The sequence below is a fragment of the Bacillus rossius genome, chromosome 5 (assembly GCF_032445375.1).
Source record: "Bacillus rossius redtenbacheri isolate Brsri chromosome 5, Brsri_v3, whole genome shotgun sequence".
Classification (NCBI taxonomy): Eukaryota; Metazoa; Arthropoda; class Insecta; order Phasmatodea; family Bacillidae; genus Bacillus; species Bacillus rossius.
This window is the reverse complement of record NC_086333.1, coordinates 13,148,735-13,167,728: the sequence shown is the minus strand read 5'-3', so window position 1 is coordinate 13,167,728 and position 18,994 is coordinate 13,148,735. Positions and strand designations below refer to the sequence as shown.

General features: G+C 38.6%; 2 protein-coding genes across 4 annotated transcripts in view; both read left to right on the top strand.

Moving 5' to 3' along the window:
- LOC134531598 (5'-3' exoribonuclease 1) overlaps positions 1 to 18,994 on the top strand; it is a 373,786-nt gene that overhangs the window by 70,540 nt on the left and 284,252 nt on the right. The window lies entirely within an intron of this gene.
- On the top strand, positions 1,075 to 18,885 carry LOC134532403 (zinc finger BED domain-containing protein 4-like). The gene is made up of 3 exons (XM_063368844.1): positions 1,075 to 3,134; positions 3,228 to 3,313; positions 18,856 to 18,885. The coding sequence occupies exons 1-3, from the start codon at positions 1,514 to 1,516 to the stop codon at positions 18,883 to 18,885; spliced, it is 1,737 nt and encodes a 578-aa protein (XP_063224914.1). The 5' UTR covers positions 1,075 to 1,513.

The following is an 18,994-nucleotide window of genomic DNA, read 5'->3' as shown; positions in this document are numbered from 1 at the left end:
CCATGAAACGACACGGAAAGAAAATGCCTGTTATATCAAGTAGCAACTTTATTCTTCTTCACCACTTACTAAATTAAATATCATAATTATTTTTGTTTATGTTTTCAATTTATGTACACTTAATGAACTTCGAAAATTCATCAAGCGAAAACAATTTGCGAATATCTGAAACGAATAAATATGCACTAATGACTGGGATTTGTGTACACATGGAAGAATTGTACCGTCGGGATGCATTGCAGTATCAGAAAGAAGAAATAGGCTTGAAATTGTTTCAGTGGAAAATATGCTTGGAATTACTAGGTAATATGGTGACGTGAAGAAAGATAAATTACGCCAACGGAAAATAAGCTTGGAATTACGGTTAAGGTTATATAAGAAGTATTATTGGCGAGAGCAAACATCGGTTATCAAAATATCGCAAGTATTTACCGATGTCCGATATTGAAAAATGTGCCGATATTATCGATCTACGATATCGAATATTGAATATTGGGCCATCACTAGTTTAAATACATGTCTTACTTTGTCAATCACAGCTTGGTGGTCATTTTAGGTTACATGAAATGGTTGTGTACACACCAACATATTTATAATACAGTTTTATATGTAGTGAAGCTAGGGTTGGAATTTTTTTTAAACCCAAAAAATCTGGTTTCTTGGTTGAAACTTTTTTTATTGAAACCAGTTTTTTTATTACATTAGTTATTTTGATTTTCACCATGTGTAAACTAAATATATATGATTTAAAATGATCAATGATTGTATACACCAATCCTGGTGGAAAAAAAAAACTAACTAAATTTACATTTAATTTTAAGAACACCCAAGTTACTCATATATTAAATGTTATGTAGTTAGCTAAGTTGATTCATAAAAATGTTAATCTAGTTGTCCACTGATAATTCTAATGCAAAAGGTTTAGCACATATTTATTAGTGATGCACCGATTCCGATACCGATTAACGATAATCGCCGATAATTACATTTTACCGATTAATCGTTATCACCGATTATTTAAATACTGATACCGATGTAAGTTGTATTTTACGCATCCTTTATTTTCTCGTCAGATTTCGTAAACATATTTCGCCGCATATCTTACGCCAGATTTTAAATAAAAAAAATTAGGCGCACACTCACTATTTTAATTTAGTATTCATTCCCGCCGCTATTTATTTTGTAAACACGCAACTAAGAACCATAGATACCTGCATACAGATAAAAGTTGTACTGCCAACTTTAGAATAAGACAGCATTTAAGTTGTTAGGATTACGATCAGGTTTAGCAGCGCTAGCGATCATAGTGAGAAATAATGAAAACGTCCGAAAGGAGAGAGCGGTTGCTTTAGCACCAAATGTTTGCGAACTTCAGTGTTGGCTAACTTTCCTGTTATTGGCGTCTTTGTTGACATCATATAATCTATGGAAGTATTCCAAAGGTGTTGTGTTTTTAAACGTAAATGTTTATTATTGCGAATGCGTATTTCTGAAAACGAGACTGTTTTAAACAATGGCGACGCGGGAAAAGAGAAGTGAAGTGTGGAAACATTTTACTACAAGCCAAGAAGACGATAGTAAAGCAATATGTTTATATTGTGGTGCTGTAATATCACGTGGTTGTTCTTGCCGATCAAGCTACACAACCACCAACATGTTGCATCATGTTAAGACACGGCATCCTCAGCAATTTGCATTTGCAGAAAGTACAAGCCAGGCGTGTTCTACTGAGAGGGAACATTCGGTTGCTGGCCCTTCTCAGAAGAAAGTTAAAGTAAGTCTACTTCAACCAACACTGCAAGACGTAGTCGAAAAGAAATTACTGTACAATTCCAATGATCCACGAGCTCAGGAATTTACCACATTGATTGCTGAAATGATATGTGTAGACATGCAACCATATGACATTGTGAATAATGATGGTTTTAGGCATCTCATGTCTAAAGCAGTTCCGAGATACAACATTCCTTCAAGGAAACACATGGCCGATACAGTAATTCCAAAAATGTATGAGAAAGTGAAAAATAAAGTTAGAGAGAGACTTTCTAATCTTGACAATGTTGCTGTCACAACAGATTTGTGGACAAGTGAGGCTTCGTCTCAGATGAATGATTTCATTAGTGTCACAGCCCATGGAGCAGAGCTGTCTCAGAAGGTACATTTCTGCCTTGAAGTTTTACCTTTTGATGGTGATTTGCACACTGCAGTAAACATTGCAGACAATCTCTTGCACATATTTGAAGACTGGGAGATAGGCAATAAAGTATGTGCAGTTGTTACTGATAATGCATCTAATATGAAATGTGCCGTAAGAGATCACCTCAAACTGCCTAATATTCCATGCTTAGCTCACAGTGTTCAGCTTGTACTCAAAGATTGGCTGCTGAATCAATGTCCAGTTCATGAACTGCTTGCGGCATTCAGGAACATTGTAGGGCATTTCAGTCATTCAACAGCAGCCAAAAAAATTCTTGTCGATGCACAGAAAAAGGTAAACGAACCTCAGCACGTACTTATTCAAGATATTGCGACACGATGGGACTCTACTCTTCATATGTTACGACGTCTTGTAGAACAGCGTCTTTCCATCACGGTTGCTCTCCAAAATTGCTCGAAGTTTAGGTGTCAGATTACAGCTGAAAATTGGTTGCTTGCCGAGCAATTAGTAGATCTTCTTACATACTTTGAAGATGTGACCAAGACAGTCAGCAGTGAAAAAGCATCTGTAGCAGATGCTATACCACTAGTCAACAGCCTAAATCACATGCTGGAAATGAAGATAATGGAGGTTAAAGCCGTTAAAGGTGCCATTAAATCTTTTGCAACCGATTTGAAACATTCACTCGGCTCACGTCTTGGTGAATTGGAAAAGACTGAGGTTTTCTTAGTAGCTACGATGCTTGATCCTCGTTATAAACACCATCCATTCCAAAATCCTGACAGCATTGAAACAGTGAAATATAGTTTTAATGATAGCATGACACTGCAAAAATGTGATCAGACTTCTGAGTCAACTGGCACTTCTAGATGTGCCATTTCTTCACCTGGTCCTTCTGCTACACAGAAGGGAATTTGGCAGATGTTCCAGAAAATGGTTGATAAGTCTATAGCTGCTACAACAGCTTCAACTAGGGGTAAGTACCACATACACTGTGCTACAGTCAACAAATCTTATTATTTAATTGCTAAACCAAATATTTGTCATTTTGTAATTTTATTATTTACAGGTAATGTAATTGAAGAACTGGACAGTTACATGAAGCAGCCAACATTCGACTTAGGGACAGACCCGATTGAATTCTGGTTAAAAGATGTAAATTACCCACATCTGAAGAAGGCAGCACTGAAAAATCTTATAATATCCCTTGGATCTGTGTGCTCAGAGAGATTGTTTTCTTCAGCAGGAAACATTCTCCAAGAGAAGCGCAACAGGATGTTGCCTGAGAACTTAAGAAAGCTTGTTTTTTTTAAATTCAAATTTGCCAGTGTTGAATTATGACTACTAAATGTCAACTGCGTGTTTCACATGATATATTTACTTTTAAGAATAAAAATAAATAATATAAGCCTGTGAAGATATTTTAATTCTTAGTATTGCTTGATATATTATTATTTGTTTAATTTAGCTGTTGCAAAATGAAAATGTGATAAAATAATCGGTAATCGGTTTGTATCGGTATCGGCCGATGTTTATGTTGGTTATCTGTATCGTTTCGGTAATCGGTAAAGCCTTATCGGTGCATCACTAATATTTATTGCTAAAATAGAAAAAAAAATCAATGATACTACTTAAGTGTGTACAATAACAAAAAACTCACCAAACGTAGAGGTCATAGATGTCTAAAACATGTTTTTCCTTCAATCTTGTATATTATCAGTGTTTAAAAGAAAAATATCAAGATGAACCACTTAAATATTTTTTTTTGCTTAGTTCTTTCCTGTTTTTTATAACAGTTCAAATGACATCACTGTTGGTTGTGTTTGTTTAATGCTTTAATCAGAAATGCAAGGTTGGATGCTCTCTCTAGGCTTTAGAATGCACTAATCAAAATGATACAACCCACTTGCTGAAGAAGTGTGTGCTTTAGGTAACTGTTTAACATAAAGGAATATTTCTCAGTGTCATTCTTCTTACTGTGACATTACTCATTCTCAAAAAATCTTTAAAGGTGAGATGTTTGATTGAAATTTGATAATTAATGAAAGCAGTGAACATTTCTAGTTCCTACCTTTTTTTGCCAAATAAATGCCATGATTTTTTCTTCTTCAGTAAAATTTATATGTAATAATTAATTTTCTTTTGAATCCAGCATATTGGCTAAAAAATAAGCAGGTGTCTGTGCAATATTATATATATATATGTATATATATACGCTAGCTGATTTACTTTACTATTTAATGTTAAAACATTATACCAAAGTAAAAAGATGAACTTGTATAATACAATGAATTACCCAATAATATTTCGTCTGTAGGTTTAAGTGTTGTAACAAAACATTTATATACAGATGTCCAGTAAAATACCAATTAATATAGTACATACTGTACAGTAAAAGATGGTAAAAAATAAAAAAAAGTCATAGTTTGTGTAAGCGCTCCACACTAAATGGGAAGATTCTGGAGTGGAATTTTAAACAACGGACTACCTGATATTGCCTTGTACGCAGCAACGCTGCTCAGTCAAGTGACTCATGCTCTGCCTGTGTGCTGCGTGAACACATCCCCTTCCCCACCCCCTCCACCTCTCCGTGTTTCTGCCCGCTCCAATCTCTACCTCTCTCTACGCCTTATCTTTCCTTCTTACCTCTTCCCTCTCCGACAGTATACGTCAACTACCCCGCCCCACCCACTAAGATCGGGCTTCGCCTTTGATGCTTGCCTGCTGTATTCCGTGACGAACTTTCCATCGCGAAAACCACCCTTCTAAAGCTTTGAAGTCCGTCTTTCCATGCAAATCGTTATGAAACTTCACAGCTTGAGTCTTCAAAATAGGTCCTGACAATGGTACACCTTCACTTCGTTTGATTAAAAAACACCTGTAAAGGCATTCATCCAGTTCACTATCTTCACCTAACTTGATTGTTTTTCTTTGCAACCCTACATCACTTTCAATAACATCCACAAAATTTCTCAGTTTCTGTTCCTTTTTCGTCTCACCTTTTTTCACACGCTCAATGATTTTCAGTTTATCTGCTATAGAATGAGTTTTTCGTTTCTATGACATCGTACCAAGGGCTAACAAGACTGACTGCAAAAACACGGCTTCAATAACGCACGGTCAACAATGACTTGTCTCCGCTTGTCAACAAACGTGACCACGAGAAGTGTGCAGACGGGAAATGAGTGAACTACTCAAGGACACCAGACTTCCCCCCTTTCGGCTTACTATCGCCCCTCTCATCATTAGCGCTTATATTCCACCCCTCCCGCCGACCCGGGTGTCTTGGTCGCATATTCTCGGCTCGCCTCTCCCCTCCCAGCCGCGGCGCCTCTCCCCACCCAGCACTTGCCGTCAACCAAGCCTATCCAACATCAATCCCCAGCCGAGTCACGCTGGATAATGTCGCTGGATGGTGGGCTTTATCAGGTCCCCTGTCCGATGCTTCATTTGTGAGATAAAGCGACGTTAAGAACTAGTGTTTCAGAAATTAACACTGGGCTGGATTGGACCATAATTTGAAAACCCTACAAGATAGAGGAATAATGTACGGAGATATCTTGTTTAGAATTTTACTGCGGACATTTTCTACACCTATGCTTTTTTCTGCCCGATGCTTAGTTTGTGAGTTACAATGCAAAATTATCCTAATCGGTTGTCAACCATTTATTCCATTATTATTATTATTCATTTCTGATTGGGGGACATGGTTTGACCCGCGATATACCCGATTCCGCGATCAATCGGGGCGCGATATACCGGGAGTTTACTGTATATATATATGTATTAATTTTTATCCTTTGTGGCATCCATTTTCATTTGAATATGCTTCCATATGAGCACTGACTTAGAAATAATACATTTATTTTTCTGAACATCATCAAGGGATATGACAATAGGTTGCAAAATAAGTTAGTTCTCTTAATTCTGTTTCAATGTAATGTTAGGAATTTGTGTTCGTATTAGTTTATCAGTAGTGTCACAATGTCCCTAAAAAATTTTTAACAGAATTCCTTAACCTTTAATAGATATCTCAAGGCAATCTACTATTGTATTCCAGGACACATTTTTACTTGGGAGAGTTAATTTTTGGACATCAAATTGCCTGTAACATGCTTTATGTATTAGCAAAGTTATTGTTTCTTGTGGAGTATTCAAGTCATTTGCTAACATATTTAATATGTAAACTAAGAATTCCTAAATGATGATATTAAAATCTTCAATATTTTCTAAAAGGTGGTGCACTTACATCCCATTGGCAGCACAGCCAGGAGTCAGAAGTGACTGTGAGTCCTCAGAAAATAAATGTGCATGTATATAATTTTTTTGAAAACTTTTGAAAAGCTACATAACAATGAAATAGTTCACAGAAATTTACAAAAAGAACATGGGTATCAATTTGGAACATCTACTCCAACAAATTAGTTGGCATATGTAAGTGATCTTCATAGCAGTATAATCGCCAGACACCAAATTAACTGATGCTATCTATTTTGATATGAGTAAAGCATTTGACAAATGCCAACATAACTTAATTCTTAAAAAATATGTAATTTATGTTTTGACAAGCAGTACATAACTTGGCTCTGTAACTATCTCACAAATAGATACTTTTCAGTTAGAGTTGCTAATGTAGGTAATGTATTTAAGCTTTTCTGTTGCATCGGTTCCGCAAGGCAATAAACTATCTAACGTCTCTTTAATACTTTCATAAATAATATTATGAGTGAAATAAAAAAATTCAAAGCTATTATTGTGTGCTGATGACATTAAATTGTACAAAATCAAAAGTAAAAAGTAATAAAGATGATTGTAAAGCCTTCAACATGATATTTCAGCAGTTCAAGCATGGTGATCTAGCAATAATTTCACTTAATTAATTATGAAAAAAAATTTTGTATTACCTTTACTAGGAAAACATATTCAATTACCCATAACTGTCAAAGCGCTAGTGACAACATTAAACATGGGCACACATAAAATATCTAAGAGTTAAAGTAGATACTGCATCTTATTTTCATCAGCATGTGGATAATGTTTTTAGTAGACATCAAGAACTTTAGGATTAATAGTATATATTACTTTTTGGCAACAACACCTGACTCAATGCTCTGTTCATTCTTCACCTTAACCAGAGCCCAATTAGAATACTGCTCTGCAATCGAGAATTCAATAACATCTATGGACTAGACTAGAAAAAATCCCAAATAAAAAATTTATATTTATATATGAAAGATTTCAGTCTCAACTCATAATTTTTTGACTATCATAGGCGTGTGCACGGTAGGTGCCACAGGTGCCTTGGCACCACCATTAGGGTTAACGTTATTTTGTTTTTTACAAGCAGAAATAATACATACAGTAAACTCCCGGTATACCGCGCCCCGATAGATCGCGGAATCGGGTATATCGCGGGTCAAACCATGTCCCCCAATCAGAAATGAATAATAATAATAATAATAACACAGTAGAACCTCGTTAATTCGTGATGGTCGGGACCGAGATAATCACGAATTACCAAATTTCACGGACTAGCGATTAAAAGCCCGTAAGGTCTTGTCAAGCTTCTCAGACACCGGCGTGCAGCTGGGTTAAGGCCAAGGTCATGTGACGTAACATCTACCGAGGCTTACTGCGCCTTGGCAGCAGATGGATAAAAAATAGTAAACTCTCCATTATTCGTGTTAGTTGGGACCCGCCGATGCCCGTATAATTAAAATCCTATAAAAAAAAAAGTAATAAACCCGGATAATCCGTTCACGGGAAGGACCGTCTTCGAATTAGTCTCGGCTTAAAAAAATACGTCACTGCCTAGCCATTAGTTCACGGTCATTTACAACAGCCGAAGAGAGAAAGATAAGATCGTGCTGAACTTGCACACATAAATTTTGGGTAGCCCCCCCCCCCACAATCACACTCATCCCACTTCGTCCAGCGGAATGCCAGCCAGACACGTCACTCGCCAGGCGCCTGCCGTGCATTGGCGGGTGGAAACAAACAAAGGGAGACGGGAAGCAGAAGTCAGAACATCCCCCTCAAGTTTAAAGAGTGACAAATGTGACAGCTGAAAGGGGGACGACACAAAGGGTCGGTACAAACAGCGTTGCAGAGTTTGGCGGCCCATGCGAAGGCTTGCAGTGTTTGCCAGCCGCCGGCCCGCGTGACGTTAATTTTAAGCGCTGACAATTTTTACTTCTCTTTTTTTTTTCTGCACTTTTAAATCGTCCCGGATTATTTGATTCCCGAATTAGCGCGTCACGGATTAACGAGTTTCTACTGTAATAATAATGGAATAAATGGTTGACAGCCGATTAGGATAATTTTGCGTTGTAACTCACAAACTAAGCATCGGGCAGAAAAAAGCCTAGGCGTAGAAAATGTCAGCAGTGAAATTCTAAACAAGATATCTCCGTACATTATTCCTCTATCTTGTAGTGTTTTCAAATTATGGTCCAATCCAGCCCAGTGTTATTTTCTGAAACACTAGTTCTTAACATTTTTTTAAATCCACAAATAAAGCATCGGACAGGGGACCCGATAAAGCCCACCGTCCAGCGACACTCGGCTGGGGATTGATTTTGGATAGGTTTGGTTGACGGCAAGCGCTGGGAGGGGAAAGGCGAGCCGAGAATATGCGACCAAGACACCCGGGTAGACGGGAGGAGTGGAATATAAGCGCTAGTGATGAGAGGGGCGATTAAGCCGAAAGGGGGGAAGTCTGGTGACCTTGAGTAGTTCACTCATTTCCGTCTGCACACTTCTCGTGGTCACGTGTGTTGACAAGCGGAGACATATAAATGTTTTGTTACAACTGGAACCTACAGACGTAATTTTATTCGTTGTATTATACACGTTCATCTTTTTACTTTGGTATAATGTTTTAACATTAAATAGTAAAGTAAATTAGCTAGCGTATTTTTAATCTTTGCCGAGGAATTTCCAGTGGTCCAATACTTACGTGAACCTTACTGTACCACTTTTGCCGTGAGGTAGTAAACAAGCCCCGGAAATGTTTATGTGTAGCGGCCTCCCGACCTTTAACCAGAGGCTGGGGAATATAACACTTGCCGATCCGAGCCACACACACTCAGCAACTCGACACAGCGTTTGATGGAATAAGTAAAGACAACGTTTAACAGACTTTTTAATACGGCGCCACTGATTGCGCTAAAATTATTTTGGCGCAATTTTTGTATCCCACATGTGACCATTTATAATTTACTGTAAGCATGGATAACAAAGTTTAACCACTTTACACGATAGACGATTCTTTATTTTATATTGTACGAATGCTAGAATCGTTTTTCACGTATCTGCTGCATACTCCTGCAAAAGACACGCTATATGTAAGTACGTAAATCTAGAATTTTTATTTTGTCAATCAAACTCGGTACTTTGCGATTCATATTCGGTTTGAAGTATTACTATGGCCTTTCTATTTAGAAGACTTTGACCACAGAATCGTGTGTAACCGCACACACTGCACTTACTTTGTTACGGACACTCAGACGAAGCAGATACTGTGGCTGACACCACGAGACTGGCAGAAGCTTGTGTGCCGCACGTGTGTATGGCGGTGTGTGGCGCGCTCGTAGGCCGTGCGACAAACTGTGCGCGGCATGCGGAAAAATAAAAAATAAAATTCAACATTTAATATTTATCTTTAAAATTTATTATTTTTATTTTTTCACCCGCGTTTAGTGAAAACTGCGGATGCAAACTCCGCACAAAGGCGGACCGTCTAACTGTGCGTGCTTGCCGACCTATTAGAACACAGGCGGTGTTTTATGCCTTTTGACCTTGGTCACATCGAAACATCGCGGTTATGCAACAACGCGGGTAAATGTTATGTCCCCCGACAACCGCGTTAAATAGGGAGTGTACTGTACTTACAAAAATCAGTATTATTTCCAAAAAATATGTTTTCCAATCGTGTCGAGTTACAAATATGTGCTCATAACACTATCAGTATATCAATTTGCAATCGAACCAACTATACACACGGAAACAAGCCAGTTGCAATTACTTGTGTTGTACACGCGGGCCGTGGCTACGAAACTTCTGAAATGTAAATACTTCTCATAGTTCTCCTCGAATTACATAGAATAAGCGCTCGGTGTCCACTAGCGCACGGAATCATAGCCGCCGTCCGCCAGGGTTTATTTAAAAAAAGAGAGAGAGTTTAGTTAGTTAAAAGGATAGGCTTACTCGATGACTTATATGCAGTCGCCGACAAAACATTTTTGTTGTATTCCAAAAGTTAAAACTTTTGCCCACTCTTATTTGTGTATTTTTATTATTTTAATATTTTACATATTTTAGGTATGTTACAAAAACTCCCTTGATTTGTTGATTTTAAAACTTAACATTTGAGAATGTTTTTTCTAGCATTTATTTGGCGTCTTCAGAAAACAAAAGTACGGTTTTTCAAAGCCACCAGCATGAATTCCGTGCAAACAATTTGTGCAATTTACTTTATGGCTCAACAAAGCTTAAAACTGTAAATTTTTTTTTTGTAGTTTTCCTGGTGATTATAAAGTTCAAAGTCATAATTTGTCATAAAAAATGTTAAAATTATTGCATCTGTGTATTTAAAGTTTTTGTTCGGAAACACCTTAAATAGCACCATTTTGCGCTTTCAAATCCAAATTTTTCCGGGGGAGGACCCCCGGGCCCCCGCTTTAGGCTCGGGGTCCGTGAATGACAGGGCTGTTGTGTAATCTGGCACCACCAATACTGAAGTCCTGCGCACGCCTATGTTGACTATGCTATTTTTAACTAATCCTGAAACTGATTCTCTATTCATTAGGCATTCTACTAATGATGGCGATGCACTATTTCTCTAATTGTTTATATATTTCTTTATGGTTCAGTTATAATATTGCAGATTGGCTTAAAATTTCAAATTATGATAATAGAATAAATAACACTTTCAATACAAGTAAACAGAATAGTGGTGTTGCTCGGCTCCTTATGAGGACGACCGAACTTGACATAGCAGGGCAGCCTCAACTCCTGTACAAACACAATACTCGCAGGGGTCTGCCCAGTGGAGTCATGGATGGCAGACCTATATGCCATCAGGAACAACTGGATGTGTTGATCCCAATCCTGTTGATGCTCAGGCACAACCATGGCCAGGTGTTCCTCAAGAGTTCTGTTGAACCTCTTCACCCTGCCATCGGCCTAGGATGTAGGGCTCTTGTCCTGGTTTTATTTATTCCCAGCAACCGACACACCCCCTGAAATATTGTCGACTTGAAAATGCGGCCTTGGTCTGAGTACCCCAAATCTGAAATTAAAGTTGTTGACTATTGCATCCGCAATGGTAGTGGCTTCTTGGTTAGGAAGTACATAAACATCTGGCTACTTACTGAAGTAATTCATTGCTACCAGAATATACCGGTTACCATCTTTAGACTTGGGAAATGGTCCAGCAATGTTGATGGCTATCCTCTCACCAAGCTTCCACATCCTGGCGACACCTCAACCAATAGTAGCATTGATGGATCTTGACTAGAGTTTTGTTCACCCCTAGATAACCACCAGAGATACCATTATGGATTTCTTTCAACACCTCTGCCACTAAACTCTTTGGAAGGAGTAGTTGCATGGTAACTACTTTTCCATTTGGACTCTCCCATGCCCTCATTAGCAGCCCATTCACCATATTCAAGAAATCCCACATATTGGACATCTAGTACCATTCTCTAGCCAGCTTATAATGGGTGCCAGGTCAGGATCTTGCCACTGCACTGCTTTCAAGCTGGCATTATTCCATTTATCTTCCCTGTTGGTTATCGTTGTTCGCCAAACATATTCAATTCCATCATTTTTCTTCTCCCCATTGGAATAGTTGTAGTTTACCTTGCAAGGTCTTCGGAAGAGGGCATCGGTTTTATGTGAACTTGGCCTTTCCTGTGTTCTATCCGACAATCATACTGCTGCGATGTCTTCCTGCGTGTTGGGTAGTCCCACTGGATGTGTCCTGATTCATTACAGACCTTGCACCGTAGGCGTCCTACTGCTCTTCTGATTGGGTTATCTGGAGTTGTGTCATTCAGCAGCTTCTTCAATGCCCTGAGAATGTCTACTTCATTAGTGGTGTTTCTGGCAATTGCTCCATTGTAGGGCTCCATTCCAGCTCTCCTTGTCCTGATGATGCTTGTTATTTGAGGCACTGCGTGCTGCCTTGATTTCCAGAGCATAGACCAAGGCCTCGCAGCTCCTCAAGTGCCGGCCCAACGAAGAGTTTGCTGAAATTCCACATCTCTGATTCCATCTATAGACACACTGGTTGTTAGCTGCTGGCGGAACTTCGTTGGTGCTCCTGGGTAGGCGAGGTGCACGAGTCGCTCGATGTCGGCTTCAAATTCTTGGAGAGTTTCTGAAGATTGTTGTTGACGTCTCTTCAGGACTGTTGTATACACCTCGCCCATGTGTCAGTTGCCATCCCTCAGCTCAAGGGCCTCTACTAATACTCCATAGTCTTTATGGTCTGGAACTGGTCTGCAGCAGCTCTGGTGGGGATCCTCTCAGGACCAAGACAAGTGCCGTAGCCTTTTCTTCCTTGCCCCAACCATTTACTTCTGCAGCTGCCTCAAACTGTCTTCTGTACACTGTACACGAACATTGACTATCGTAGGTGGGTGGCTTGAATTTTGAGTGGCCTCCAACTTAACATCCTCGGAGTAACTCTTACGGTTCTTAGCAGCAGAGGCTTCTTTAATCATTCATTGGCACTCCTTGGTTACAGCTTCTACACGCCATTCAGTGTCCTGTTCGAGCTGAATTATCTGTTGTTCCTGTTGTGCGAGTTGCTGCTTCAAACACTGGACTTAACCCTTGAACTGAAGTCTGGTTTTGTCAATTCACTTCTCCATTTCTTCTTGAGCAGCAACTATTTTGTTTCGTATCTCTTCTTGACAGTTCTTCATCTTTTCATGGTTCTTCTTCATATCCTCAATCTCAGTCTTCATGGCATTCTTCACCTCTTGTCTGCTCCTTATTTCTCTCTTCATGTCATCCAGCCCTCCAGCCTTCTCTCCATTCTCTCCTGGTTACTCTTCATTTCATTCTTTATTTCGGCCAAGAATGCCATTACGTTCTTAAGTTCTTCGGCAGCCATCTTTCTTGTCCACATACAACCAGCCTGTCACTATAACTACTGTCCTGTGAAGTACACTGTAGCTAATTTGACTTAAAAGCTAATCTAACTTTCTACTAAAAACTAATACTAACTTTACTACAACTACACTCAAAACTAACTTCTGTTCCCAATACTAATTTTAATTTCAAATATTTAAATTCTAAATTTTTTTTACAGTATACTGTATTAATCCGAAATACTTTAATCAGGGCTATCCCACATCTGACACCTAAAATTTTATGATATGTGGGGAAAACAATTTGGTTCGAATGGATAGCTCAATTAATTAGTACAGTTTTATTTATTACTAATGTCTAGACTGCAAATTTAATGACTGCACTCAAGATTTCTGTCCACAAAAATAAGTCTTTAACTGATCATTAAAACATTAACACTTTCCACTAGAGCTTGGCTCGACAGTGATTCCACGCGCCACTTAGTCGCACTCTCACGGTTCCGCCACTGCTCGTTGCGCTGCTCTCGAGGGTGTCTCTTACCCTCTTCGCCGATGTCGCACTTCCCTTCACTCACGGGGCTCTCCAAACTCTTGGAACTCCCGCGGAGGCTGTTGTCGTCGCTCGTACATCCGTGGCATCCTTCTCGAAGAGACTAGAGCGGCTGTGACGTGTCGCGTCATCCCTGAAACACTCGGAAGGTGACAATAGCCCGAGGCGGAAGGGGTCGGGGGGATAGCGATGACCCTTGTAATCTGGCCCGATCAGGCACGCACGGCATGCCTTATGTCAATGGACGGCACGTGACGTGAGTGGCCGTGCATGGTCGCCAGCCCGCTCCGAACCTGGCACGCATCGTGAAACAGTATTATAATCATACCTTTTGGAAATGCTGTTAAAATTTAAACATTTATATTGTTTTAAAAATTATTTAATCAATAATTTTAGTTTGTGTTAGTTGTAAAAATAATAAATATATATGTATTCTTATCATTTTTTGGGGAAACATAAAAAAATTAAATAATTTTTGTTTGTACATTTTCACATTTATGTGTTTGTCTCTGTGTTTTGTTGTCACATGTTTTGCCACTCTATGTATGTTTTAAGTTGTATGATATGATAGCATATTTTATATGTAATTGTTATTATATTATTGTATGTTTAATCTGTTTGATTTTAGTGTTATTAATGATGGTTATATATATATATATATATATATATATATATATATATATGTATAGTTTTTGTTCTCGGTATCAGCTATAAACAAAATATGTAATATTCTAATGTTTAATTTACTTTGTAGTTTATCTCATTTATGGTATTACTATCAATTGTTATTACGCATTTAAAATGGAGTATTTATACAAACATTGAATGGACATAAACAAATATTTCAGAATGATACACAAATTTTTTTTAGTTATTAAATTTACACAAGCCTTTAAGTTTTATGCATAGAACCTAATAATGCTATGTATGAAAAATTTAATATGCTTTAAAATTGAATAACACTACTTAATGTTATGTTCCTGATATGAAATAGAAAATAGTGGCTAGTGCAATTTCTGACGCCAGGAGTTCAGTTTTAACAGAGAGCCTGCCCAGGCCAGTCGCGTGTTACTCCCCGCTCCTTGAGGCCGTACCTTCCTGCCTGCTTTGTGCAGTCAGTTATTTTTTGTATTTGCTTTTTTAATTAGTTTTTGAAAAAAACTCATTGCCATTGCCACATGTACCCACATTCATAGAAACGTTGTGTGCAGTGTCTGTGCCAACCTGAGCATTAAACACGCAGAGAACAGAAACAGCGAACGCTCACGTTATTCTTGGTCCCAAGTTCAATCCCAGCTCCAAGCCCTTGCTGCCCTGCAACGCTGCCGACCCCCTCCCCTCTGTCTATGGCTGTACCGACTGGATCGACGCACATTGGCTAGTTTCAGCCTTGACAGGGACAGAGGTTGCCCTCCTAGTCTAATCTGGTCTCCTGCCTTCACTCTCGGCAGGTGAGCTGAGTGCAAGAATGGCATCTGTAGGAAGTGTGCCACTGGTGTGCGTAGCAAGACTTGAGTTACTAGACACCACCAGCGAGGGTAGGCGAGACGCCTGCAAGTGAAATAGCCTGTTTCCAAAAGTGACACACAAGCCTCTTCCCTGGCTGCATGGTCAGTGCTGGACAGCGAAATCAAAGTTTGTGTGGGAATGGAATATTATCAGGAGTTTGAACAGTGCTAAATATGTTTCCAATAAACCTCCTTCTATCCCCTGCTAATGCCTGGACTGCTCTGGGCATACACTTCGCTGCAATCACCTACATCAGATTGGACTGTATGAAGCATCGGGGCTTTGCTCAGTCACAGGAGTTTGCTAACTTCCACGACAGGCTTCACTTTTGCAAAGCATGCAATGCAATACATACTCAAACGGAGAGTTTTCAAAGTGTAGCCATGCAGCGAACTCGGATAAGTCCAATTGGTAGGCCTGTGCAAATATTCACATTTTCGAATACAAATAATAAACTATTCGTATTTGATTCACCCTCAAATACTAACACTTCAAAATAACAAATATTCAGATTAAGTCATTTATGTGATATAAATACCCTTTTTTAATGTTTTAATGGGACTTCAAAATAAACTACGTTTGAAACATGCAATAAGTATCAATGTTTTTTTTTCTTTCTTTTTTCCCCCAGCGCTTCTGTCTCAGTAATAGTAATGGAAAAAATTGCATAAATATTTGAAAACTTGGCAGAATTTTAATTTCAAACTTGAAAACAGAATATTATTTTTATTCTTTTTTCAAATGCACAAGTAGTGAGAAAAAAGAAACAAATGTCAACAACCATGGACTACAACATCACAAAACATGAACACTCCATTGAGATAGCCATATAAAAAAATTAAGTCATATTTTAAACGTCATACAAATCTATTATTACGTTTGTTTTAACACCATATGATACAGTAGCAGCTTACTTGCTGTATATATCTATGACGAAACATGTTGCAATTACAAAATATATATATAAAAAAAGTAAATTATGGTTTAAGATTCCATATGAAATTGGCCAAAATATTGTTTATAATACATATTGCTGTACCAAAATACAATTTTCCTGGCTGCCGTTAACAACGAAAACTAATGAAAAAAGGTTCAAATATGTAAATATGAGGTAATTTAATTACTAATTAGGGAATACAGCATTTAAAAAAAAATCACTTTTTGATGAAATAAATTGCAGTGAATATCATGGTATTTAGAGTAGCAGGTTGTGGAAAATACGGTGAATAGGATCCGAAATTAAAGGTTGGTTGGTTAGGTTAGGTTAGGTTAAGTTAGGTTACATGAACAATTAAAAAGAAATTATTAATTTAATAATTTAAATTTTTAACAAATATTTTCTGTATAACTATTGTAATGCAATTAACCTAACCAACCTTTCAATTTAATATTATTTGTCTATTTTTCTTGTAGTTGTTACATGAATGGAAAAAAATATATATAAATGTTAATGGGCCAATAATTTTCATCCTTACTATTCAAATTCAATATTTGAATTCGTGAAATACAGTAGAACCCCGATTATCCGTGTTAATGAAGGGGACGAGTGAGTCGGATAATCGAAAATCGCGGTTAGCCGAGTCATGCTTGCCTCAAAGGTCATTAGCCCACAGACAGCCATCTGTGGACATTCGGAGATTACATATATACACATGCTTTGTGTGCGTGTGCGTTGTTGACATAGAAGCGGACTGCTTAGTGCTGGGCAGCAGTGGTTTTTAAGTCTTTCGTGTGCGGAGACGTGGGCACGCGAGTCGTTGTTGCACCGAGGTGTGTGACTAGCCGCCCGCCAGTCCGAGGGCCCAAGACAGCTGATAGCTGCCAAGGTCACGCATTTTTTTAATCGCCCGTAAGCGACGCTGCCACACTTAGCTCATTGCTCTGTTGTCAGTAACACCATCGGGCTGGTTATTGTTTTACAAAACGACTGCCTTCAAAATTCTTTTCGAGATAAGATTTTTCATACCAGTGCATTGAGACTTGATTTTATGGTTTTGAAACGGTGTCTCTGTCTCGTATAATTCACGGTGTTTTTAGTAATATAACAGGAAAATGGTTCTTCTGTCAAACCTAGTTTTTTTTAAAAAAAATTACGTCTGCTGTGATAAAATTACGCCACTTAATGCTACACCCTCCGACATTTTCTGTTGAAACCATTCAAACAAACAAGTGTCCAAGCTGCTAAATGTGGATTCGTTCATCGTCTTGCGTTTATTTAATCCACTTGAAGTGTCAGCCTGTGAAGCAAACTGAAGGATTTCTTCGCGATTTTTTATGATGTCGCGCACTGTTGTGTTACCGACATTAAACTCAGTCGCAAGTTTGCAATCGTTTCTCCACTCTGAAATCTTTCTATAATTTTTGTTTTGCTGTTGATGGACAGTACCACTCACTTTCTTTTCTGTTCATTTGATGACATTATGAAATGTTGCGCTCAACACTTCCGCACAACACAACGGTATAATCCGTCGGAATGCAGATCACTGTTACAATACATAAAATTATCACCACCTTCACGCTTCAACAATGTACACTAATGAAATGGACTGTCTCCATGCGCCGGGTAATCTCTGTGGCACGGCGCCGTGCTGCGCGCGGGAGTGTACAGTCCGGTCATGCAGACGTGGAATCGCGCACCAGTGTATAATCTATTCACGTAACACGGAACACAAAAATATTATGTACATACGTATGTATGTACTAGTATTTTTTTTTTTAAACTTTCTGTGTATATAAACATAACTGAGTCAAAGTACTTTGACCAACATACATTTTGCAAAGTATTTTAACATTTACATACATTTTGAATAATTGGTTTTATGTAACTAAAAAATTGGACTTGATGGACATAAATCGCGGTTAATCCGCGAATTGGATGATCGAGTCGCGGATAATCGGGGTTCTACTGTATTTGATATTTGTGTTCGTACTTGATTCAAACTAAGAAAACTTTACCTGCACAGCCTTACCAATTGGACTTTTTCAATGCCAGAATTCTCAGGCAGAGCACACGGAAACCGTGGATGTTTTCTTCAGATGTACAATGAAAAGCTCGCCTGGTATAGGTTGGACCATGATGAATGGGCTGATAATGTGTGTGCAAACTAATGCCTTGAGCTGTAGTTTTGCTTGTATTGCAGAGGGAAAGCACAGTGCCACAAGTGGTAGTGAAGTTTGTGTTGCAGTGGGAGAGTGCAATGCTAAGATTAGTGGTGTAGCTTGTGTTGCAGATTAGAGCAAAGTGCTATGATTAGTAGTGTTGTTTGTGTTGCAGAGGTAAAGCAGAGTGTCATGAGTGATATTGTAGCTTGTTTTGCAGAGGTAGAGCCATGAGTGGATTGTAGTGTGTTTTGCAGATGTAGAACAGAGTGCCATGAGTAGTGGTGTTTGTGTAGCAGAGGTAGAGCACAGTGCTATTAATGGTACTGTAGCTTGATTTGCAGAGGTAGAGCAGAGTGCCATGAGTGGTATAGTAGCTTGTTTTGCAGAGGTAGAGCATTGTGTCACGAGTGGTGGTGTTGCTTTTGTTGCAGAGGGAGAGCAGTGTGCTGCGAGTGATATAGCAGTTAGTGTTTACTTGTTGGCATCCGATTACATCTCAAATGTCCTATCTCTTGGTCATTTGAAGGTTTACAACATTACTATTTTGAGAAAGTGTATAATATTATCTTA

Bases quoted from the DNA above. Each gene is read 5' to 3' on its own strand.
- LOC134532403 (XM_063368844.1), top strand. From the start codon at position 1,514: ATGGCGACGCGGGAAAAGAGAAGTGAAGTGTGGAAACATTTTACTACA. The intron at 3,135-3,227 runs GTAAGTACCACA...TATTATTTACAG, and splicing joins TACAACAGCTTCAACTAGGG to GTAATGTAATTGAAGAACTG. The intron at 3,314-18,855 runs GTAAATTACCCA...CTTTTGTTGCAG, and splicing joins TTGAATTCTGGTTAAAAGAT to AGGGAGAGCAGTGTGCTGCG.